This window comes from Danio rerio, chromosome 6, assembly GCF_052040795.2.
Source record: "Danio rerio strain M-AB ecotype USA chromosome 6, GRCz13ab, whole genome shotgun sequence".
Taxonomy (NCBI): domain Eukaryota; kingdom Metazoa; phylum Chordata; class Actinopteri; order Cypriniformes; family Danionidae; genus Danio; species Danio rerio.
In genome coordinates this window covers 2,117,501-2,143,662 of record NC_141026.1, presented here as the reverse complement: position 1 = coordinate 2,143,662, position 26,162 = coordinate 2,117,501, and the positions used below count along the sequence as shown (strand labels likewise).

General features: G+C 36.4%; 1 protein-coding gene across 3 annotated transcripts in view; it reads left to right on the top strand.

Annotated features, from left to right (window-relative positions):
• plxna1b (plexin A1b) overlaps positions 1-26,162 on the top strand; it is a 744,633-nt gene that overhangs the window by 571,954 nt on the left and 146,517 nt on the right. The window contains exon 2 of one of the 3 annotated variants that reach the window (XM_087255664.1): positions 17,862-19,213. The exons of 1 other annotated variant lie outside the window; for it this stretch is intronic. In XM_087255664.1, the coding sequence (XP_087111790.1) occupies positions 18,038-19,213 (1,176 nt within the window). In that variant the 5' untranslated portion in view covers positions 17,862-18,037. Of the gene's footprint in view, positions 1-17,861; positions 19,214-26,162 lie in introns of those variants that run through there. One more of the 3 variants, NM_001110010.1, reaches the window with a different exon arrangement.

The window sequence follows — 26,162 nt, the reverse complement described above, 5'->3', positions numbered from 1 at the left end:
TTTCTGTCGTACTGGTTCTAGCTATCAGTCTATCCATTGTTTTGTAGTTCAATCTATTGTTGTGTCGTTCTAGCTATCCTTCTATCTATTGTTTTGTTATTATAGCTATCGTTTTTTCATTCTGCCAGTTGGACTGTGTTTGTATGTTGTTAGCATTTCTTGCTTGTTTGTTTTAATATAGCTTAGGAGCTATTTAAATTGGGTGCAGCAAAATTATCATAATCTTCATCACTGTCCCAAGCACGATATGCGTACACCTGTTTCTCATGTAAATGTTGATGTTGGTGTTGTACGTGTATGCATGTAAATAAAAACCGCTCCGGCTCTTCAGACCGAGTGTATGTGTGTGTTTTAGGGTTAGCGGTGAAGAAGTTGAGCTGGTTCGTCTGGTTGAGTCACTGTTTGGCGGTTAATCAGCCGGTCGGATTATCACAGGTGCAGATCTGCAACTCAATGTTTAAAGATGAAAACAAGACGAAGACACACTCGCATTATTGTGATTCTGTGGGTTATATTGTATTTATAGTAAATAGTGTAGTGTTTTGCATAATACTATAGTAAAGTACTTGAATTGATCTGTTGTAATGATTCTGTAATTGCTATGATAACACAACAGCTATAATAATATAAACAAATCACCCAATACTGTAGTTTTTTACAACAGTAGAGTATATTATACCACAATACACCACAGTTTATTGTAGTAAAAGATAAAGTAAACTGCAGTATTTATTAGAGTTTATTAGTTTACTGTAGTAGATAATACAGCATTTATTAGCATATTATAATGTATACAGAATAAAAATACACAGTGAATTACTAAAGTATTTTTTTACTGTGGGTTGTTTCTCACAGATGTGTAAATATCGCTAAATTATTTCTAGCACTTATGATGTTCATGACTTCAACCACACTTAAATGTGTTTTAAGGTTACTTAAAATCTCCATAAGGTACAACTAGAATTATTGCAGACCCTTAAAAGGCTGGGTTATTTCATAAAATATGTGAATTATCAATCATTCATATATTTTCCTTCGGCTTAGTTCCTTTATCAGGGGTCGCCACAGTGGAATGCACCGCCAACTATTCCAGCATATGTTTTACGCAGCGCATGTAGTTACGTGATCATAGATTATAAACACAGTTTTATAGTGCATATAACTCATTTTATTTGATTTATTTCACTTAGTATTTACAGTGCATGGTGTATTTCCAGAATTGTACTTTTTATCATGCTCTTGGGAGTTTTCAAGCCGTTTGTGTTCAGGTGTGTTCATAATCGCAGCAATTTCACGGCTTTAAACTTCTCAGACTCCATTTCCCTCCTCTAATTGTGTGTGACATCATCACCTTTCTCTGATGTCGCAATCAACAGCTGCTTTAAACACACACACACACATACACACACACACACACACACAAACACACAAACACACACACACTTTCTCTCTCTCTTAACTCTCTCTCTCTTTGACACACACATACACACTCTCACATTCTTTTAGTGTCTCTCTCTCTCTCTCTCTCTCTCTCTCTCTCTCTCTCTCTCTCTCTCTCTCTCGAATCTGCAATTCAATTTGCAGCAGTTTAATTTGTGTTTAAGATGCAAATGTAGCCTTTCTGATAATGAGAATGCTAAACAGAGAGGAGGGAGTCCAGAGACACGCTCACACACACTCATTCATTAGCTCACTGTAATCATGTCAACACACACACACACACACACACACCAATCCACAGCAAATGAGAGCGAATAGAATTATCTGTCTGTAAAGGTCACACAGCGACAGCGGAGACGGCAAGAAAACAAATCAGATGGGAAATTTCACCGTTTGACTGTTGGAAACGGTGGCGCAGTGGGTAGCACTCTCGCCTCACAGCAAAAAGGTCACTGGGTCGAGCCTCGGCTAGGTTAGTTGGCATTTCTGTGTGGAGTTTGCATGTTCTCCCTGTGTTTGTGTGGGTTTCCTCCAAGTGCTCCGGTTTCTCGCACAGTCCAAACACATGCGCTATAGGCATATGCGCTGCATGTCTTGTGTTTGTTTTGGCGCATGATCCTGACATGCAGGTGCTTTATAAACCAGTTCTTTCAGAGCTGGAGATGAGGGTTTCTCACTGGGATTTAAGGGTCAGGCTTTAACAGGACGAGGATAAACAACATCTGTTTATCTGCTGCTGATAAAATACTGCTGCTTTTACCGCTGTTACACTGAGCTCACATGCTTTTAGATGTAAAGCTGCTTGAGTTGTGCAGATTATGTTTTCTGCAGGAGAAGCTGGATATGTTTTGGTTTTTAAAAAGACAGCGTGTAGAGAATAGCTGATGACGGCTCATTGAATTATCCAGGAAATAATGCACTCCTCAGGTGATGATGTGGATGTGATGGGTGTGAATATATATTTTAAATATTTATAAAAAAAAATGTATTTAAATGTATTTTATTAAAATTATTATTATTAATTCATTCATTTTCTTGTCGGCTTAGTCCCTTTATTACTCTGAGGTCGCCACAGTAGCATGAACCGCCAACTTATCCAGCGTGTTTTTATGCAGTGGATGCCCTTCCAGCCGCAATCCATCACTGGAAAACATCCATTCACACTCATTCACAGTTATACTCTACGGTCAATTTAGCCTACCCAATTCACCTGTACCGCATGTCTTTGGACTGTGGGGGAAACCGAAGCACCTGGAGGAAACCCACACGAATGCAGGGACCCAGCCGAGGCTCGAACCAGCGACCTTTTTGCTGTGAGGTGACAGCACTACCTACTGCGTCACTACATCGCCTATTATTATTTATTGATTTATATATATTTTTTGATTTTTAAAAAATATTTTTACAGATCTTTTATAAACGTTAGTATTATTTTTGTTTATTTCGTTTTTTTGGTTTTGAAAATTATTTTTAAATATATTTATATATTATTTTATGTGTTTATTTATATTTTAAAACTTTTTTATACTTATTTTTATATATATTTTAATTTGTCTATATTTTGTTATTGTTTATTTTTAATGTTATATTTTTTTTTTATTTTTTTTTTAATATTTATATATTTTATTATTATTTTATATATTTTTAATGTTTTTTTAAATATTTTTTTTATTTTGTACTTATTTTATATATTTATATTTTATTATTATATTTATATTTTTAAGTTGTTATATTTTATATAAATTCAAAAAAAATTATATATTTTTTATGTTTTATAAATATATATTTTTTATTTTGCACTTTATTTTATATATGTATATTTTTATATTTTATTATTATTATATTTATTTAATATATATTTAAATTTTTGTTGTTTTTATACATTGTTTATGTTTTATAAATATATATTTTTTATTTTGCACTTTTTAAAATTTTATATATATTTATATATTTTGTCTATTTTATTATTTCAATACTTTTTATATTGAAATAAAGAAGAGTATTTCTGTTATTTGACAACAATTAAATTTCTTATTAAGAGGAGAGTATTGAAGTTTTTCCCTGTTTGCGATTTATTAAAAAATGAGAATGACCCACTTTCGAAGTTTGTTATATTACAAATAAAAAGTAATGTCAGGCACAGTGCAATATGGGCTACTTAATACATTATGGGTTACAGTATCCCTGCAGATGCTCTGGTTGCTTGACCAATTGAACTTTGCTAAAGCGTGCCAGAAGTCAAATATGTTCAATTATCTTACTATAGTAGTTTTGTAAAAACCCATTGAAGGCCTCAAATAAAACAAATGATAAAAGTGGAAATATATTAATGTAAAAGCGACATGCAACTTGCTGTACACAAGAAAAAAACATATGACTGCATTTAAAAAGTGCTGTAATTAATGCAAAATAAAAAAGGACGCTACACTTTGGAACTTATTGTGCTATACAGATTTTCTTCACTCATCTACTAGTAACTGTTGTATATTGATGTGTAATTATCGAGCGCGTGATTATATCTGCATTGCTCTATATGCACAGGCCTGATGTAAACTGACATTGTTAGTTTAGTGATGTATTATCTGCTCAGTTTTGCGTGCAGTTTGCTTGTCGAAAGCTTATTTACTGTGTTTAATTAGCGGGATAACGAGCTGTGAAATGAGCGTGTCGTTGCTGACTGGACACTTCCTCTGTTTAACACACACTTTCAGATGGAGATCAGGATGGTCATTGTTTATTCACAGTCCATATTAATGCCGTGCGCTGCATTACACACTCTCTGAAGGGCTTGCCGTTTAACCCTTGTGGCCTGTTGGGCCGTTTTCAGCCACTCTGGGCTGATTTTAAGGCTTAATTTGGCCACAGCTTTCTCCGAGTTTCAGAAAATGGAATAATTTTTGGTGACGAATCTTATTTTGACACATAATTTGGGAAAATGCTTTGAACTAGGGATGCTCATTTCGGTTAATTTTGCTAACCGACAACCGCTGCTCATTAATTAACATGACTTAATTAACAATAATAATTAATATTAACAGCGATTAGACCTTCAGAGCGGCAATAATGCGTCCTGAAGTAAAGCGAAACGGCTATAAACTCCAGCAAGATAGAGTGATTATGTACAAAGTCATACTTTATCTATAAATAAAGTAAAACTATAGAAATTGTGTTCATCTTAAATTAAAGCTTCTGCGTGTTTGCTGGCCTCACCTGTCAGCAGTCAGCACGTAACGCCAAAGGATTGAACAGATCATCTGCAAATTACATCGAAAGAACCTAAAGGGGCTTTAGCTGATTTGTACTGTATGCTTATGACAAGAGCTATTGCCTATTTCTGCATTGTATGTACCACATAGTTAGAGGTATAGTAGCTTTGCTACCTGTATTAAATCAGCCTCTAACCATTTATTGGAATCTTCTAGAATTTTTTTTTCTGCTTTGCGTTACTGTGCGTTTTGGTTTTGTTGATGTAAATCGCACATGATCCCTAAAACTGCGTGCGCGAATATCAAACCTAAGACCAAGTTTACTGAGCTAGGAGGTGATTTCTTTTCTAAAGTATTTCCCAGTTCACGCTCGAGGGCTCGTGCAGCTTCACGAAGCCGCTGAGGAACAGACTTCGCCATGTTTATGCTGCCAAATGTCCCAAATAGTCCTCGCGGCAGCTGTGACGACATAACCTAAAACCCGCCTTGCAGCAACGGTGGCCGTCTGTGGGCGTGGCCAGGCCAGAATGCATTTTCAATTTCAAATCGGCTTTTATTCGTCGCATTGTGTTAAATGAAAATGCATTATGTTTTTTTCATTTTCCCTTTCATTTTGCAGCAAACATTGCACATATGTCTTGGAAAATGCTAACTGAAATACAGAAATACACTGCCTTTTACATATTGCATTATCGTTTTGCGTATTACATTTCAAAATTAATTTTGCTACACACATCCCATGCTGTTCTGCTGAAAATGTAATCCTGCGTTTCCTAGACGTGAGTGTAAATGCATTTAGGACAAATAACATGTAAATGATCATTTTGCTACAGTTTCTGCTTGTACTTTTTTCACATCAAATTCAGTTTGTGTATAGCATTTTCAATTTAATTTTGCTACTTATAAAGCTTTAAAATGTGGATACAATTTACATATTAAAACAGTGTTTGAAATGAGAAATGCAAACAATGTAATTTAATTTACATTTTCATTCTGCACCAAACTTTGCTCATATGTCTTGGAAAATGCAAATTCAAATACAGAAATACATTGCCATTTAACATATTGTATTGCCATTTTGCATATTACATTTTGAATTGAATTATGCTACTCATATGCTTCCATAGCACAGCACTATACGGTTACAGAAAAGTTTGCGCTGTTATAATCCACTTACCTTTTAATATTTTTTGATGCGATTATAATCCGCTATTAAAAACAACAACAACAATAACTGAATGTTTTGAATGGGTAATGTAGCCGTGGCGGGATGCATTTTGGTCACCGCCATGGAAGAATGAGTGTAGCGGAAACCATGGTCTTTAAAAGTTCTCTGTAGTTGTCTTGACAACACAAACTGCTGCTCTGGGATGAGCCGCGTGCAAAAGATGCCCCTCTTAACGCAAAGGCGCATTCAATCGGCCCCTTATGCAGCCAAACTAAAAATATATCAAATAATCATTTTAATCGTTTAACTGATAGCATTAATCGGTCACAAACGCACCCTTTCGGTTAACGGTTAATCGATTATTTTGAGCATCCCTACTTAGAACTTTTTTTTTTTTTTTACTCTGGGCAAATTGACTCCCCTTTGGTTATGTTGGGGGCTGTTTTTGCCCCATTGACTTTCATTATAATGACATTTTTTATTTGCAAAGCCATGGCAGCATATAATCATGCATTCCTGATTGTTGCTGGTTAGGACAATGTGTAGTTATTATCTTTTATTATAGTTTTTGCAGACATAGAAAAACAAAGAACAGACACACACAAGCCCATCATGTAATAATAAGTGGTGCAAAATGTAAAATAAAGCATGAAACCAGAGAAAATGGTGACATACAAGACATGTATGACCTTCAAAAAGACACGGCAATGGGTGTAAAGAGAAAAAAAAAACCCCAGAGACTGAACAAATCCTCAGAAATGAAACAACATTATTTGTCTTTATGTTGTGTTAGGAAAAGAAGACTGGATCCAAAAAGCCAGTCATAAAAGAGAGGCCTAATATTTTTCCTCTAGAAACAAAGGATAACTTTCTTAACTATGATTTATTAGCCATGCTGCACAGGTAACGGTACTTTTCTCCAGAAATTCTGTCCAACCAAAACTTGCTGTTGGGTCAGCAAACCTTAGCAAGGAACTGAAATATTCATTCATTCATTTTCTTTTCGGCTTAGTACCTTTATTCATCAGGGGTCGCCACAGCAGAATGAACCGCCAACTTATCCAGCATATGTTTTACACAGCGGATGCTTTTCCAGCTGCAACCCATTGCTGGGAAACACCCATATACTCTTTCACCGACACACAGTATGGACAATTTAGCTTACCCAATTCCCCTAGAGCACATGTGTTTGGACTGTGGGGCTCGAACCAGCGACCTTCTTGCTGTGAGGTCACAGTGCTAACCACCATGTCGCCCTATCAGCACTATAATACATGTTATTATATTTACAAAAAAGTCTAAAAATATAAACTAATTTATAAACACATTTAAGTGGTCGTCTTCTGTAAATGGTGGTAAAAATGTATGATTTGCTCAGAAAACGCATTAAATTGGATGCATTCTGATTTAAAGCTCTATTATTGTTTCGTTTAATACTTAAATACTAAATTTAGTTTTAATCTTTGACATGGCTTTGGCATATATTTTAATTTAAAACCGTTTGCATTGCATATACTCTTTCTAAATCAATAAATAAATCAGTGAATATACCATACTCATAATCACATACAGTTCTGCATGCTGTGCTTTATTGGAAATCTTACTCCACCTCAAGCACATCTCGAGCTTCTGCGTGTGTTTTGTTGTGCGAGTCTGCAGATCTTTTTTGTGCGTATATATTGCATTTGTGTGTGTTTTCTCCACATGAGCAGCATCTCCGAGTTTTCCGAGAGTGTATTCTGTGTGTGTTTTGGGGCTCCGTCTGAGAGGCGAACGCTGTAATTGATATGCCACAAGTAATAAATCAGCCGGCCGCCTGCCACCACTCGCCATTATCTGAGGAGACGGGTTTAGAGGTCTGTCCGCAGTGTGTGAACGTGAATTTATGCTGTGTTTTCTGAAGCACAGGGGCTGCGAGACGTGTCCTCGGGCTGCTGCGGGGAAAACAGAGAATGAATTGACTTCCATATTAACTCTGTCTCACGTTTGTTTTGCTGAAACGCACTCCAGCGCTTGCTTCATTTGCGCGCGACGCTTTCTAAGAGTGAATCTCATCAAAACTGTCACTCTTTAATTAAAAAGCATGTTATAATTTGCTTGAAGACATTTAGGAATGTGTTTAGGACCACTAAGGTATTGCATTGCATTAAATTAAGTATGTTTAATAATAATCCAGACTAATTGCATGCATAATCAAAGTTTGCACTATTATTTTGTGCATGCATATACACTGTAAAAACACTGGGTTTCACTTTATCATTTAGTTAATCACTCTTAAAAATTTAGTTGAACATAAAACAATGACGTTGTCCCCAAAAAAACTCAAGAATTGGTTGGTTCAGCTCATTTTAAATAAGTTTGAACAAGCAGCAAAAACTATTTTTGTGTATGTATTTTATTTATTTATTTATTTATTTATTTATTTATTTATTTATTTATTTATTTATTTATTTATTTATTTATATTTGCAAAGTATATAAATGTGTGCATTTTAATAAATATAAAAAATATGATAAAAATGCTTATTAAAAGTTTGCAATATTATTTTGTGCATATACATTGTAAAAAAATGCTGGGTTTCCCACAATGTTGTTACAACACACTTTAACTGTTAACTTAATCGTTTTTACAAATGTAAGTAGGTTCAGCATAAAATTATTAAGTTGTCTAGCTTTATCTCCATTTAAATATGTTTGATTAAGCAGCAAAAGCCATTTCTTGAGTGTTTTAATTTATTATTTATTTATATTTATTTGTAAAGTGTACAGATATGTGCATTTTAGTAAATGTAAATAAATAAATATAATACAAATTAAGACATAATAAATATATATAATACACACATTCAAGAATACATGTACATGCATGTTTAGAAAAATGTTTTTATTTTTTATTTAATTCAATAAATAAATTTATAATTTATTTCTAAAGTATACAAATGTGCATTTTAATAAATTTAAATAAATAAAAGAAATGAATGCATAATAAATAAAGTACAAAATTATAAAAATATAATAAAATAAAAACATAATATTTACTGTGCACACATCCAAGTAAAGATATGTATATTATGCACATTTAGAAAAAATAATTTATATATAAAATAATCATGTAAAACATAAAATAATAAATTATTTATATTACACAAATATTTATAATAAGTTATAAAAAATACATAATAAATACACACACTACACACATATTTTGTAAATGCAATTTTCTTATTTTATTTCAACAATAATGCTGCTGTTGTTAATTAATTAATGCTGCATACCTAAAATCAGACTTAAAAAACGCTTCTGTCTATTAGTTATTGGACACTTTACTTATGCATGATTTTATATTATGTATGTAAACTTTATATTTATTTAAAAAAATATTTACATGACAATATATATATATATATATATATATATATATATATATATATATATAATGTTAATATTTTGATAGTATATACTTGTATGTGTGTGCATTTATATAAGCACATTGAATACAGTTACTACATGCCTTATGTGAATATGCATTTTTATTTTGTATGCAAGCAGTCATGATTTATCAATAAACCACAGTGCCGTTGGTTAATTATTTATACATTTAATGATTTTTATGCTTCATTTATTGTGCCGGTGTCTAAGACTGAATCTCATGAAACCTGTCGCATCAAACCCAAAATGCTTTAATATTCTGCTTGAGGAAATGTAAGTGTATTTTAATACCACAAAAATGTTGCATTGCATTTCCATAATAATAATAATCCTGCAGTTGTTAATTGTTTAATGCAGCGGGCTTAAATCAGACCTATAAAAAGTGCTCCTGCCTATTAGACCTGAATGCTTCTACATAAATAAAGCCTGTGGTTGATTTCCCTGTAATGAAGAAGAAGTGTTTGCACAATAATCTGTTTGCAGGTTTAAAGTGTGTGTGTGTGTGTGTGTGTGTGTGTGTGTGTGTGTGTGTGTGTGTGTGTGTGTGTGTGTGTGTGTGTGTGTGTGTGTGAGCAGCTCATTTGACTGACACAAGTAGAAACGGATGCCAGCGATAATAGTAGACTTGGAGCCGTGATATAAATAAGAGCGTCTATTATCGCGGCGGAGACATATTCAGTCATTTCGGCGCTTGCGGATTCATTGATTGGCGTCGTTTAAGCGGGTTGTGATCATCTGAAGTGCAGGTACTCATGGGAAATTGCTGAAGCTAAAAGTGAAAGATGAAAGAAAGCCTGGAGGGATGCTGGACAAGAATTTCTTTTATCTGCTGATGAGATTGATCATCCTCTTCAGTTCTCAATCCTTTCTGCCAGACTTTTGCTTTCTTATATGTTCATTCATTTTGGCTATCATGCTTTATCTCTAAACCTGAGCTGTGTTGACTGATTTATTCATCGCCTGATAACACTTGGTTGGTTTGGTTTTGCGGTGGCTGATCCTCTTAAATGAAGAGAAGTGAGGTTTAGATATCTTCAGCCTCTTCTGTTTCACGTTCACACAAGATCATCCACTCAAATTACTTTTGCTGTTATTCAGAAGGTGGCACAGTGGTCAGCGGTAGTCGCCTTACAGCAAGAATGTCGCTGGTTTGAGTCCCAGCTGGGCCACTTGGCATTTCTGTGTGGAGTTTGCATGTTCTCCCCGTGTTGGCGTGGGTGTTTTCGGGTGCTCCAGTTTCCTCCACAGTCAAACACATGCGCTATAGGGGAACTGATGAACTAAATTGGCTGTAGTGTATGAGTGTGTGTGGGTGTTGGTCGTGGGTTGTAGCTATAAGAGCATCCACTGCGTGGTTTGTGGTTGATTTCGCTATCGTCCTGGAGGGCCAGTGTCATGTTGAGTTTAGCTCCAACTTGCTTTAACACTCCTGCAAGGAGGTTTGTAGTTTATCTAAGACAGGGGTGTCCAAACTCAGTCCTGGAGGGCCGGTGTCCTGCAGATTTTAGCTCCAACTTGCCTCAACACACTGCAAAGATGTTTCTTGAAAGTCTAGTAAGAGCTTGAGCCCAGGTGTGTCTGATTGGGGTTGGAACTAAATTTTGCAGGACACGGGCCCTCCAAGACTGAGGCTGCGTCCGAAACCGCATACTTCCATACTATATAGTACACTAAAATGAGTTTGCGAACCGAGTAGTATGTCGGAAGTCATAGAATTTGAAAAACAGTATGCCCCAAGAAATAAAAACAAATACATAATATATAAAGTACACACACTGAAGTATATATGTATGTGCATGTTTAGAAAAATGTTTATATTTATCTATTTACATATTAATATATATATATATATATATATATATATATATATATATATATATATATATATATATATATATATATATATTTGTAAAGTATACAAATTTGTGAATTTTAATAGATATAAATAAGTATAATAAAATAAAACATAATATTTAATGTGCACACATCCAAGTATAGATATGTATATTATGCACATTTAGAAAAAAATATTTATATATAAAATAATCATGTAAAACATAATATAAAAAATTATTTTGCAGGACACGGGCCCTCCAAGACCCGTGAACCGCATACTTCCATACTTTATAGTACACTAAAATCAGTATGCGAGCCGAGTAGTATGTCCGAATTCATAGAATTCGAAAAACAGTATGCGAAAAGTACCCGTATGACTTACTACTTCCGGCGAGATTCTGGAGTGCGCATTCCATGCAGGTGCGTTATCGGAGTGAAGCGACGCAACTGACGCAGGTGGGTCACGTGACCATGACAAAACAGCAGATGCAGTACGTCCGAATTCCATTCATACTTTTCACATTCATACTGTATAGAACATACTTTTCTAACGGCCGAGTAGTGCGCTTAAACTCAAATGCAGGGGCTAATAACTTATAAAGGGGCTAATAATATTGACCTTAAAATGGTGTTTAAAAAAATTAATAACTGCTTTTGTTCTAATCGAAATAAAACAAATAAAAAATTCTCCTGAAGAAAAAATATTATCAGACATACTGTGAAAATTTCCTGAATCTGTTAAACATCATTTGGGAAATATAAAAAAAAAATAAAATCAAAGGGGGGCGAATAATTCTGACTTCAACTGTATATATATATATATATATATATATATATATATATATATATATATATATATATATATATATATATATATATATATATATATATATATATATATAATATTTCTTTGCTTCTTTGTATGGAAGAACAGCAATAGTAGTAAATAATACAATATATTGTGTACAAAATATGATTGCAGCTCATCTCTGAAATTGAATGGCTTTGGTTTGCCGTTCCCCTGCTGATAGGAAAACTTTCCCTTTTCCCGGTCCATTTTTGCGCATGTGTCTGGAGAAGTGTGGAGTGACGCCGCTTCCCATCATCCCGTCCTTGGGGAATGATGGACGGATAAGAAAGCCCTCAATCACCCCAGCAGGAAAAAAGCAATGGAGATAAGAAATGGGCAAAGAAAGGGACGGAGAAAGGAAAACATTTCTCCTATTTTCCCCTCTGCTCTATCTCGCCTTTATATTTTCTTTATCTCTCGCAGTTTTGGCTTGCCTCCGGCGCTCTCCTGTTGCTGGAAATTTCAGTTTTTTTTCTTTTTTTTTTGTTAATCCTTTTTATTTTTTTCCTGATGGAAATGGTGAAGGTGATCTTGTTTATTTGGATTTATATTCTGTCAATCACAATGTGTTTCTGTCACCACAGTATTGGGTGCTTTTATACCACTGTGGAGCAACATGTGGCTAACTTTCCATCTGAGATCAGTTCATTATTTCATTCATTTTCCCTCGGCGTAGTCCCTGATTATCAGGGGTCGCCACAGCGGAATGAACCGCCAACTATTTCAGCATTTGTTTTATGCCCTTCCAGCTGCAACTGAGTACTGGGAAACACCCACACTCACCCATTCACATATACACTATGGCCAATTTAGTTCATCAATTCCCCTATAGTACATGTGTTTGGACTGTGGGGGAAACCGGAGCACCTGGAAAAAACACGGGCAGAACATGCAAACCTTACACTAATGCCAACTGGCCCAGCTGGGACTCGAACCAGCGACCTTCTTGCTGTGAGGCCACAGTGCTAACCACTGAGCCACCATGCCACCCCTCATTAAGGGATAGTTCACACAGAAAAGTGTCATCATGTACTCATACCTGACTTGTTCCAAACCAATTTGAGTGTGTTTGTTGTTGTGTTGAACACAAAGGAAAATATTTTGAAGTTGGCATAGGCGGAGGGTGAACAAACTCCATGGTAAGGCTAATATATGCGCTGCCCTTTAATGCATTTAAAAAGTTTTGCGACTGACAAAGAGGTTTTAACAAAAGCACAGCCTATCAACAAACATCTTATATTCAACACACACATTATTTCATTAAACTTGCACTGATCTACACTACTAGTTTTTTTTTTTTAAATAATAATGTTATTTAATAATTTAATAAAAAAATTCTGTTCAAGGTCTATACAAAATATTAAATTGTTTAATATTATTTATTAAATATTTATTTATTACTTACACTGTATGTAGTTTCAAATGAAGTTATTACTCCCTGTTGCTTTTATTATTATTGTCATTATTAATAGGAATAATTATAATATTAATATTAATAAAAACAATAATAATAATAATTTGTATTCGAGTTATTTCTAAGGGATCATGTAACTCTGAAGACTGGAGTAATGAAGGTGAAAATTCATCATTACAATCACTGAAATAAATTAATAAATTAAATTATGACCTACTTTTAAACCAGTTATTTTATAATACAATAACATTTCATAATTTTACAATTTGTTCTGTGTCTTTGATTAAGTAAATGCAGCCTTGGTGGACAGGAGAACCTTTATTAAAACATTTAAAAATCTTACTGACCCCATACCTTTGACCTTATAATAATTATTTATTATAATATATTTCATTATATTATATTATATTATATTATATTATATTATTTTATATTATATTATATTATATTATTTTATATTATATTATATTATATTATATTATATTATATTATATTATATTATATTATATTATATTATATTATATTATATTATATTATATTATATTATATTATAGATTGATGGTAGCCGTCTGTATAACAAAAAAATGTGTTTTGGCATGGCTGGCCACTATACGCAGCAAAATCCTCTGTTTAGACCTGGCATTAGAAGCATTGATGTTGTCTTTGTTGTTTACTCATGTGGTTGTGTCACTTTCGATATGCAGCCAGGGGGCAGAAATTTTAAAATGAGCAGACCTAAATAGGGTGGACCTCAGTGTCTACTCTAAAAACTAAGTGTATAATAGCTAGTTTCTTATATTAATGATCCCTGATAATGTAGTAATTTATTTAACAAGTGACATTTTTGAGTATCCAACCCTTTTGCAAAAATAAATAAAAACTACCCATTTCATTGAATGCTGAAAACAAGTTATTCTGGTTTAATATATTAATATACCTCTCTCGTAATACGTCATTTTATTACTTATGTCCTTGACCAGCAATTTTTTGTTTTGTAAGTGTGCTGGCAGCAGTTTGCTTGGTTTCGTTTTCAGAGCTGCTATGAACTCCAGTCAAAAACAGCACTCATCAGTGCAAAGTGCTGGACAGTTTTATTTTTGGGGGAGAAACTTACAATAGCTAAATATATATATTAGGACATTTTAACAACCTTTTAACACACTCATCAACTTATAGAATCTAAATAACCTTAATAATGGAAATCTTTGCCTACCGCAGCCCTACACAGATTAGTTCCAACTCTGCTTCAACACACTTACCTGTAGGTTTCAAAAAAGGACTCAATTAGTTTGATCAGGTGTGTTTAATTAGGGTTAAAGCTAAACTGTGCTGAGCTGCGGCCCTCCAGGAACTGACTTTGACACCTGTGGCTTATTGCAACAATTTCTGTGACAATATATCGCACAAGTATTCTTCATCATCACAATGTACATTAATGTTCATCAACATTTTGCAGTGAACTACCCCTCTAAAGAAATCTCCAAAATACCTCTCATTTATTTATATCTGGCTTTTGTGTTTTCATAGTCACAATGGTGTATAAATCATTTCTATTTGACTTGAAACAGGACAATTTAATTTCCTTGCTCTTCAAGCAAGGAACTTCAAGCATCTCAGGCCTCAAAGACTTGCTTTTGGCTTGTTTTTCAGGGGCATTTTAAAGGTACGGCGTCATGTGCGTGCATACTTCATCTACACAGAGGTGCTGTCAGATAGTTTGTGATGATGGATGTTTCATGCCCAGGTCCGACTCTACGGCTGCGGTGTTAGAGTTTGTATACAGTGCATCTCCAATCCATCTTCACCCTCAGAGCCATCAGTCTTTGTAATTAAAAGTTGACACGGTTCACCTCATTTGACCACGCAGTACCTAATGATTTGTGGCGAAATTGTCTTGAAACTTTTTTTCTTCTCTGTTTGACTTTGAGAAATGATCCGTGAGGAGTTTGGATGTGTTTCATTTGCACTCATCAAAGTTATTGTAGTTGTAGTTTAGCATTTTTAAATCAGATTTCATTTAAATAGAGTTTATGCCAAGCTAGTGTTTTTCCCATACTGATAAGCTTCCGGTGACCTGTTATTGTGAATTTTTTTCCAATTTATACGGTTCTTTTTACAGCACCGATGGTGTAATGTAATTAAAATACACTCAGTTAAATAAACTTTGGCATTCATTTAGTTGCTCAAGCCTAAAACGAGACAAAAAGTCGTTTACACGCACGCGCCCGTCAGAATCGGCAGGCTAGCGCAGAAGCTCCATTGAATACACTGTGGTAAAATAAATGCTTATATTTTAAAGACATGGCGGGGAAAACTGTAATTTAATGCAGTGCTTCTTGTACAATCTGAGACTCATTTTTATATTGGATATTAATCAGTCAGTGAAGATCGCTGATTTTAAAAGAAAATAGACGTTAAATGCGCCAATTTTAGCATTTTCATACTGTGGACCGGAAGCGCCTAACCCAGGTTACTGGCAAATTAAAAGTCCTGTTAGCATGTTTCCGCGTATACCCTATACAGTACACAAATGTTGTTCTAAATCGGATCACTGTACACTAGAGTGTAGAGGAGTGAACCTATGCTGGTCTCACGGTTCGGTTCAGTTATGATTATGCCATTGATTCGGTTCAATTCAATATCTCTGTGCATTGACGATGCTTTCCATACAAAGTGTTATATTTTGGGGCGAGGCTATAACAAGCTGTCTGTATACACACACAGCACCACACTGTCTCTCCTTCAAACACATACACAAACATAGACAGCACCTAACAAACACACACACACACACACACAGAAACACTTAAGCGCTCGCAATATGCGTTTAGCCGGGAGAGCTCGCAATGAGCAGAGCTAAAAAAAAAATTAAAAAAACGAAAAAAAAAGAAGCACTTTTCCAATGGTCTCTTATTGAGAGCTCCGCTCCGCTCGAGCTCTCCCGGCTAAACACATATTGCGAGGGCTTAAAGGGAGCAGTGCTCGTAATGTCGAGCGAGAAAAGAAAAAGACAGCTGTGAAACATAACCAGCTTTGTCTTTTTGTAGGAAACACACTTTAGATCTTTTTAGGGTAAGAGGTTTTTGAGTTATTGTCGTCTACAACTGAATGTGTCAGGAATATCGATAACAAGCCAACTTAACCGCGCTCATTTCTGTCGCCCCCCCTGGATGAACAGCGGCCTTAGCAATGGCCTATACTGCCTATGCCACGGGTCAGCCCTGAGTAGGCTCCTGAGTGTTGTAAATACTCACGCTCATCTCCCTCGCGACAGATCGCATTGGAGATAAATGACGTTTAACAAAAACAATCGGCAGCAGGAATATATTCAATTCAATTCAGCTTTATTTGTATAGCGCTTTTACAATGTCGATTGTGTCAAAGCAGCTTCACATAAATGGTCATAGTAACTGGAAGAGTGTGGTTCAGGTTTTAGTGTTTAAGTTCAGTTCAGTTCAGTTTAGCTCAGTTCAGTGTGATTTAATCATTACTGAGAGTTCAAACACTGAAGAGCAAATTCATCGACGTGCAGCTCTACCAATCCTGAACCATGCGAGGCAGTGGCGACAGCGGAGAGGGAAAAAAACTTCACCTGATGGGAGTGAAGAAAAAAAAAACCTTGAGAGAACCAGACTCTGGCCAAAAGTCTTGTGCAGAGCTTCATTCGCCGTGGTTTAGGCTGTATATAGTGTACTGTTGCTTTAAAGCCTGGTTTATTCTTCTGCATCAAGTGACCGGCGTAACCCACAGTGCATGCAACATGCGTAGCTGTGCATTTATACTTCTGCGAGCTGTCTCTGTTGGTTTGCATTAACACTTCCGAAACGCTGGTTGGCAGTGAGGTGTAAATGTTCCTCTGGTTTTTCTGAACGCTTCCTGAATGTGCAAGTGGCTCAAACTCGCTCATTTTGAGGCAGCAACCGGCGGACGTGCAACAACTTTAGCTATGAGGTAAACACAAAACAAAACTTTAAACAATCGATACATCGGGGTCGCGCCATTCACGCGACTCTCTGTCTCGCCCAGACTCATCAGCGCTACCAAGCCGACCTATCACAGAGCTTGTTGCAATAGTCATTGCAACATGTAGTTACATTGTTTGAGAGGTGTACGTCAGCGACGCAGATGTCGATGGCCATGGCGTAGTGCTATGCATCAACGCCGTAGCATACGCGTGCGTTTGACGCAGAAGTATAAATCAGCCTTAAGAACCGCGCAGATCCGTTTATGTTTTCACTTTCCTATGCAGTTTCATAGTTAACTCTTTATGTTCAGTTTGTTCTTCATAACACACGTGGTTAATGTGAGTAATTAATTACTAAGCGCTCTGTTTTGACGCGTTTTTTTTCTGCATTTGTTTTACCAATTAGGAACCTTAAGATGACTATGGTGTGTGTTCTGCTCGTCTTCTCTTTCACACTTTTTAAAAATCTAAAAATTACTTTTACTTTTTACCTTTTTAAAAAAAAAGTGTGCTAAGATAACCTTAACACTCATCATGTGTTTCTTTGCCCTGCAGGAGCGCTGGACGAGGACCGAAGGTGGATGTCGGAGTGAATGATTGTTTGAGAAGCCAAGGAAGTGTCGAATCAGCAAGGCCTGTGCTGCATCCCTTTCTTCTTTGAGTTAATTTAAAACCCTTCAATTAAAGACTAATAGCGTGGACCGCCACATCCTTCAAGGACCAGTGCAGATATGTGGCCACCACAGGGTCCGCAGTGCATTATTAGCCCAAAGACTGTAGTTCTCCTTGGGCTTCTGACTATCTGCAATTCCCCACATCATTCTGAAGGAGCACTGGAGCCATTTAGGTCCTTCACACCTCCAGATTGGGGTCTGACACATTTAGCCATTCACAATAAGACAGGAGATGTGTATGTCGGTGCGGTAAACTGGATCTACAAGCTTTCTAGCAACTTGACCAAATTGAGAAGTCACGTAACGGGTCCAGTTGTGGACAATGAGAAATGCTATCCGCCTCCGAGTGTACAGTCATGCCCCCATGATCTTTCCCCGAATAGCAATGTGAACAAGCTGCTGCTAATAGACTATCCCCAAAACAGACTCATTGCCTGTGGAAGTACCTCGCAAGGGATCTGTCAGTTTCTGCGCCTGGATGATCTCTTTAAGCTCGGCGAGCCACACCACCGGAAGGAACACTACCTTTCTAGTGTGGTCGAATCAGGAACCATGTCTGGGGTCATCATTTCTGAGGGTCACCTCAGCAAGCTTTTCATCGGCACACCTATTGATGGAAAATCCGAGTACTTCCCGACACTCTCCAGCCGGAAGCTGATGGCCAATGAGGAGGATGCCGACATGTTCAGCTTCGTCCATCAGGATGAGTTTGTCTCCTCTCAATTAAAGATCCCTTCGGATACGCTGTCCAAATTCCCAGCGTTCGATATCTACTATATTTACAGCTTTAGCAGTGAGCAGTTCGTCTACTACCTGACCTTGCAGCTGGATACCCAGCTAACGTCTCCTGACGCAAGCGGAGAGCAGTTCTTCACATCCAAGATTGTTCGACTTTGTATTGATGATCCCAGGTTTTACTCCTATGTGGAATTTCCAATCGGATGTACTAAGGATGGTGTGGAGTATCGACTAATCCAGGATGCCTACTTAAGCAAACCCGGAAGGCAACTTGCAAACTCCTTGGGAGTATCCGAGCAGGAGGATATATTGTTTACGGTCTTCTCTCAAGGTCAGAAGAACCGAGTCAAACCTCCAAGAGAGTCAGCGCTCTGCCTGTTTACTCTTACGAAAATCAAGGAGAAGATCAAGGAAAGGATCCAGTCATGCTATAGAGGAGAGGGCAGGCTGTCTTTGCCCTGGTTGCTCAACAAGGAGCTACCATGCATCAATTCGGTGAGTTCAGGTCATTGAGACACTGCCTGCCTATGTCGATTGATTTGTTGGGTTTTATGAATGGGTGTGCTTCAGTAATGTCCTCTGCCAGAGTTCAACTTCCATTATCTTGGCGCAAAGGGTGACTGTGATTAGATATAAGTGGGGGAATTGTTGATCAGGCTTGGGTCGCCTGGTTGGGACAGCTGGGAATGATGGGGAGTGGCCCAGTAAAGTATAGTTGAGTAGAGGAGGCAACTTTTGGAAGTTGGCCAAAACCTTTCATTGAATAACTATTGAACAACACCCATTGTTGTCTTAGGATAATTTTAAAAGGTTCAAATGTGACTACAGTATGCTTCTTGGTTGGGCCAAGGGGATAAATTCAATGCAAATATGATTTGTATATCGTTTCTACATGGATTTAATTCAAAAGGACGCTCTTGATGAGACATGCCATTGTGGTCAGATATACCATTTCAAACTTTATTAACGGTTACTTTCATTTCAAAATGTCTATATAAGGAATTAGAGGTACGCAAGTATGGTTGTTTGTAAAGCATACAGCGCCATCTACTGGTAAAAACTAACCCCAGAATCTTAATGCATTGGGAAAATCCATGCAGAATTATTTCTGTATTCGATTTATCTCCCTAATTTTATTTATTGGGGTGGAGCCGGCAAATGTAAAGGACGCTCTTGATAAGACCAACCATTGTGTTCAGATGTACCTTTCCAAACTTTATTAATGATTAATTTAGTTTCTAGATGTGTATAAAAGGAATTAGAGGTACGCAAGTATGGTTGTTTGTAAAGCCGAGCCATCTACTGGTAAAACTAATCTCAGAATCGCAATGCATTCGGTAAGTCCATGCAGAATTATTTCTGTATTTGATTTATCGTCCAAGCCCTGTTTCAAGATCTTAATATAAGGAGTTGAAGATACGCAGATATGCCTCAAAATTGCAATGGATTCTGTAAATCCATGCAGAATTATTTCTGGATTTGATTTATCGCCCAGACCTGTTTCAAAATCTTAATATAAAAAATTGGAGGTACGCAAATACGGCTGTTGAGAAAGCGTACAGCGCCATGTACTGGTAAAAAAAATAATTCAGAATTGCAATGGGTTTGGTAAACCCATGCAGAATTATTTCTGTGTTTGATGTATCGTCCCAGTCCTGTTTCAAAATCTAATAATAAAGAATTGGAGGTATGCAAATGCGGCTGTTTAAAAAGCGTTGTAATGTTGTACAATATAAATATCACACACACTCTTCTTGTCGGCCACCTCTTGTATGGTTGTTTATAAAGCATACAGCGCCATCTACTGGTAAAAATTAATCTTAGAATTGCAATGCATTTGGAAAATCTATGTGGAATTACTTCTCTACTCAATGTATCGTCCCAGTCCTGTTTCAAGATGTGTATATGATGAATTGGAGGTAAGCAAGTATGGTTGTTTGTAAAGCATACAGCGCCATCTACTGGTAACAACTAACTTCAGAATTGCAGTGCATTCAGAGAAATCCCTGCAGAATTATTTCTGTATTTAATTTATCGTCTCATTCATTCTCACTAGACTGGAGCCTACAAAAGGAAAGTACGCTCTTAATAAGACTAAATGTTGTCAGGAACCTCAAGGCCAGGCAATTAGCTTATGTCGTCTAATAGTCGAACTTCATTATAATGTTGGACAATATAAATATCAACCGCACTCTTCCTGTCGGCAACCTCCTGTTTCCCATTACATCTGCTCTCTCTCTCGCTGTGCGTATCTACGGTATTAGGGTTAAGCAAAGTATGCCTGTTTATAAGGCTTACAGCGCCATCTACTGGTCAAAACTAATCTCAGAATCGCAATGCATTCGGAAAATCCCTGCAGAATTATTTCTGTATTTAATTATCATTCTCACTAGGCTGGAGCCTACAAAAGTAAAGAACGCTCTAGATAAGACTAAACATGCTCAAGAATCTCAAGACTAGCCTATTAGCTTGTGTCTATTCGTGTCTAATAGTCTAACTTCTTTGTAGTGTTGTAGGATATAAATATCACACGCACTCTTCCTGTCGGCCACCTCCTGTTTCCCGTTGCGTCCGCTCTCACTCGATGTATGTATATAAGCAGTTGGAGTTGAGCAGAGTACAGCTGTTTATAAAACCTACAGCGCCATCTACTGGTCAAAACTAATCTCAGAATTGCCGATGTTTCTGTATTTTATGTATCGTCCCAGTCCTGTTTCAAGATCTGGATTTAAGCAATTGGAGATACGCAGCTACGCAAGTTTATGAAGCATACAGCGCCATCTACTGGTAAAAACTAATCTGAAAATCGCAATGCATTCGGAAAATCTGCACAATTATTTCTTATATAATTAGGCTGGCTTGTGTAGAATCATGCTAGTAACATGCTAATTCGTGCTAGAATCGTGCTAACAACATGCTAATTCGTGCTAGAATCGTGCTAGTAACATGCTAATTCGTGCTAGAATCGTGCTAGTAACATGCTAATTCGTGCTAGAATTGTGCTAACAACATGCTAATTCGTGCTAGAATCATACTAGTAACATGCTAATTCGTGCTAGAATCGTACTAGTAACATGCTAATTCGTGCTAGAATCATACTAGTAACATGCTAATTCGTGCTAGAATCGTACTAGTAACATGCTAATTCTTGCTAGAATCGTGCTAACAACATGCTAATTCGTGCTAGAATCGTGCTAGTAACATGCTAATTCGTGCTAGAATCGTGCTAGTAACATGCTATTTCGTGCTAGAATCATGCTAGTAACATGCTAATTCTTGCTAGAATCGTGCTAACAACATGCTAATTCGTGCTAGAATCGTGCTAGTAACATGCTAATTCGTGCTAGAATCGTGCTAGTAACATGCTATTTCGTGCTAGAATCGTGCTAGTAACATGCTAATTCGTGCTAGAATCGTGCTAGTAACATGCTAATTCATGCTACAATCATGCTAACAACATGCTAATTCATGCTACAATCATGCTAGCAACATGCTAATTCACGCTAGAATCATGCTAATAACATGGTAATCTATCTATCTATCTATCTATCTATCTATCTATCTATCTATCTATCTATCTATCTATCTATCTATCTTTTCATACTTTTTAAAACTGTTTAAACTAAATAAACTATTACCGTCAGGCTTTCACAAGCCAGCCTCAAAGTTTGTTCTCAAACTTAAAGAGTCTAGTTATATTTACAATATTAGGTTGTGAAGTAGCGGACACTCTTGATAAGACTAAACATAGTCAGGAATCTCCAGACTAGACCATTAGCTTGTCTATCCGTGTCTAACTTCATTATAATGTTGTAGAATATAAATATCACACGCACTCTTCCTGTCGGCCACCTCCTGTTTCCCATTGCGTCCGATCTCTCTCGCTGTCTTTCTCCCAAGTGCTTCCATTATTCAGTCAGACAGGAACATCATTAGGGGAGTTGAGTAAATTTCATGAGTTGCTCTCTCGCTCGTGCTTTCTAATTCGTTTAGCGAGGCTTGATCCCATCTTCTCTGCCATCAGGGTCCTCTGGGAGCAGGGCTTGCTTTTCGTCCTCTCGTTCGCTCACTCTTAATCTCTCTCTCTTCATTCGTCTCTGTTCATCTCACTCGCTCTGTCTTTCTTTGGAGCTTTCAGTGGCGAAGAATGGCTTTCATTTAAGCAAGCACTCAGAGATAAAGATCCCCATTTTTATTTTTCGGTCTCGTTCCAAATCTCGGTTTGATCTTTTTCTCTTTCTTTTATATTCCGGGTCTAAGCGGCGGAGCTGGAATCGTGGAGAATGAAGGGGATTTTTGTGAGGTAAAACAGCTGAGTGCGTGACGTCTAAATATTTAAACACAAGGACACTTAGTCTTATGACCTGGTTAAACCTGGGTTTTAAATCCTATATTAATCCCTATTTTTCAAAGTAAAGTCAAACAGTGTGAAATAAGAAAAGGAGGTCAGAGATTGACTAATTGTCAGTCAGCTGATTAGTCATTTAATTAAACTGACTAGTGGTTATTTTCTTTTGTGCTGCTTATGAATGCAGACGCATTTCACAAATGATTATATCAGGAACAATTCTTAGGTTCTGTTTCCGCATGGTATTATCTGCTGCTGAGACACTATTTTGTCACACCCAGCGTGAGTTTTCCATTGTTTTTTTGTTTTTTTTAAATGCATTTATTCGTGCGTTTATAAAAAGCTAAAACTTCTTACACCCATTTTACACATCATTTACTTGTGATTAGATTAGTTAAAATGGGTTTTATTAGCAGGTTGGCCACTCTCAGCATCACTTTTTGCATTTTTAAATGCGTTTTTGTCAATTTCTGCATCAGTTTTTGCCTTTTTAATGCATTTTTATCAGTTTCTGCATCAGTTTTTGCATTTTTTAAATGTATTATTGTCACTTTCTGCATCAGTTTTGCCTTTTTAATGTGTTTTTGTCACTTTCTGCATCAGTTTTTGCCTTTTCAATGCATTTTTGTCAATTTCTGCATCAGTTTTTGCCTTTTTAATGCATTTTTATCAGTTTCTGCATCAGTTTTTGCATTTTTTAAATGTATTATTGTCACTTTCTGCATCAGTTTTGCCTTTTTAATGTGTTTTTGTCACTTTCTGCATCAGTTTTTGCCTTTTCAATGCATTTTTGTCAATTTCTGCCTCAGTTTTTGCCTTTTTAATGCATTATTATCAGTTTCTGCATCAGTTTTTGCATTTTTAATGCGATTTTGTCACTTTCTGCATCAGTTTTTGCCTTTTTAAATGCATTTTTGTCACTTTCTGCATCAGGTTTTTGCCTTTTTAGATGCATTTTTGTCACTTTCTGCATCAGTTTTTTCTCTTAAATGCTTTTTTGTCACTCTCATCATCTGTTCTTGCCTTTTGAAATGCATTATTGTCATTTTCTGAATCAGTTTTTTGCTTTTGAAGGCTTTTTTGTCACCCTCTGCATCAGTTTTTGCCTTTTAAATGCATTAGTGTCATTTTCTGCATCAGTTTTGTCTATTAAATGCATTTTTGTCACTCTATGCATCCGTTTTTGCTTTTTTAAATTCATTATTGTTAATTTCCGCACCAGTTTTTGCCTTTTTAAATGCATTTTTGTCAGTTTCTGCATCAGTTTTTGCCTTTAAATGCATTTTTGTCTCTCACCGCATCAGTTTTTGCATTTTGAATACATTTTTTGTCACTTTCTGCATCAGTTTTTGCATTTTTGTCACTCTCTGCTTCAGTTTTTAAATGCATCTTCAGAATGGTCAAGCTAAAAACCCATCTTACACATCATTCAGTTGCAGTCAGATTAACTAAAATGCATCTCATTACCAAGTGTAAACAGGGCCTGTTTTTCATATCTTTTTAAATGGAAATTAATTTTAAAAATAAGTGTAGCAGAAGAATTGATTGAGTTGTAGAAGCTGCTGAAACTTCTTCTTCAACCTTGAACTTTTGCATGTGGAGCGAGAATCAGCATGTGAGTCCAGTAGTTGTGTTCTGCATCCCGAATGCGTACAGTGGCTGTTGTGCGGCTTTTTGGAGCCTTTATTATGTAAATATCAAAATAAGGCCTTTAGGTTTTCTTTTTTTTTTGTAGTTTAGACTATTCAAAAAAACCTTTGTGTGTGTTTGTGCCATTTAAATGGAAATCATGTCTGCCTTTTTGGTTCAAACATTTCATTCATTCGTTTTCCTTCAGTGTTTTTGTTTATTAGGGGTGGCCACAGTGGAACGATCCGCCAGCTTATCCAGCATATGTTTTACACTGCAGATGCCCTTCCAACTGCAACCCAGTACTGGGAAACACCCATACAATCTCATTCACACACACTCATACACCACGGCCAGTTTAGTTCACCTATACCACATGTGTTTAGACTGTGGAAACAGGAGCACATGGAGGAAACCCTCACCAACAGGGTGAGAACATGCAAACTCCACACATAAATGCCAACTGGCTTATAGCCGGGACCTGCAGAGGCCATTTACACATACACTTTTATTATCAGCTGCCTACTGAACTGCTGATTTCATTTTAATTGTTATATATATATATTTATTTAGGACTATTTTAAACTTGAAGTTGCAGGTATATCAGGGTCTAAAAGCTTTAAAATCACTATAAATGTAGTTCTGGGAACCGGTAATCTTATTTAAAGTCATAGATTTGGATAAAGAATCGTCATTTTTGTGAAGCTCTGAAATCTTTACTTTTAGTAATTTATTTTACCTAATTAGTTAAATTTTGTTGATTTGATTACGTCTAAAAAAAGTTTGCTATATTCTGTTATATATAGTTTTAAAAAATATATATAATAGTTTAAATAGTTTATTGTTCCTAATTAGTTTAAATTTGCTAATTGGGTTACATTCAATCATCTATTTTTCTTCGGCTAAGTCCCTTTATTCATCAGCTGTTTCCACGGCGGAATGAACCCTCAACTTATCCAGCATATGTTTTATGCAGCGGATGCCCTTACAACTGCAAACCAGTGCTGGGAAACACTAAATTCACACTCACCTTAATACACTGCCGACAATTCAGCCTACCCAATTCCCCTATAGTGCATGTGTTTAGACTGTGGGATAAACCGGAGCACCAGGAGAAAACCCACGCCAACACGGGGAGAACATGCAAACTCCACACAGAAATGCCAACTGACCCAGCCGAGGCTCGAACCAGCGACCTTCTTGCTGTGAGGCCACAGTCCTAACCACTGAGCCACTGCAAATATTTTAATAATTAAAAAAATAAGGTTTAAAAAGCAATGATGATAGGAAATAGGATTACAAGTTAAGATTTCCAACCCACGACACAAAAACAGACTGTCATTAGCCGCATGAAGAGATTAAAAAACAATATAGTATAATTAAATGATTATATTTGTGAGCATTATACTGAACTAAAGATGATGTATGAGTTCGCAGTGACGTAACGGTGAGCACACACCTTTGATT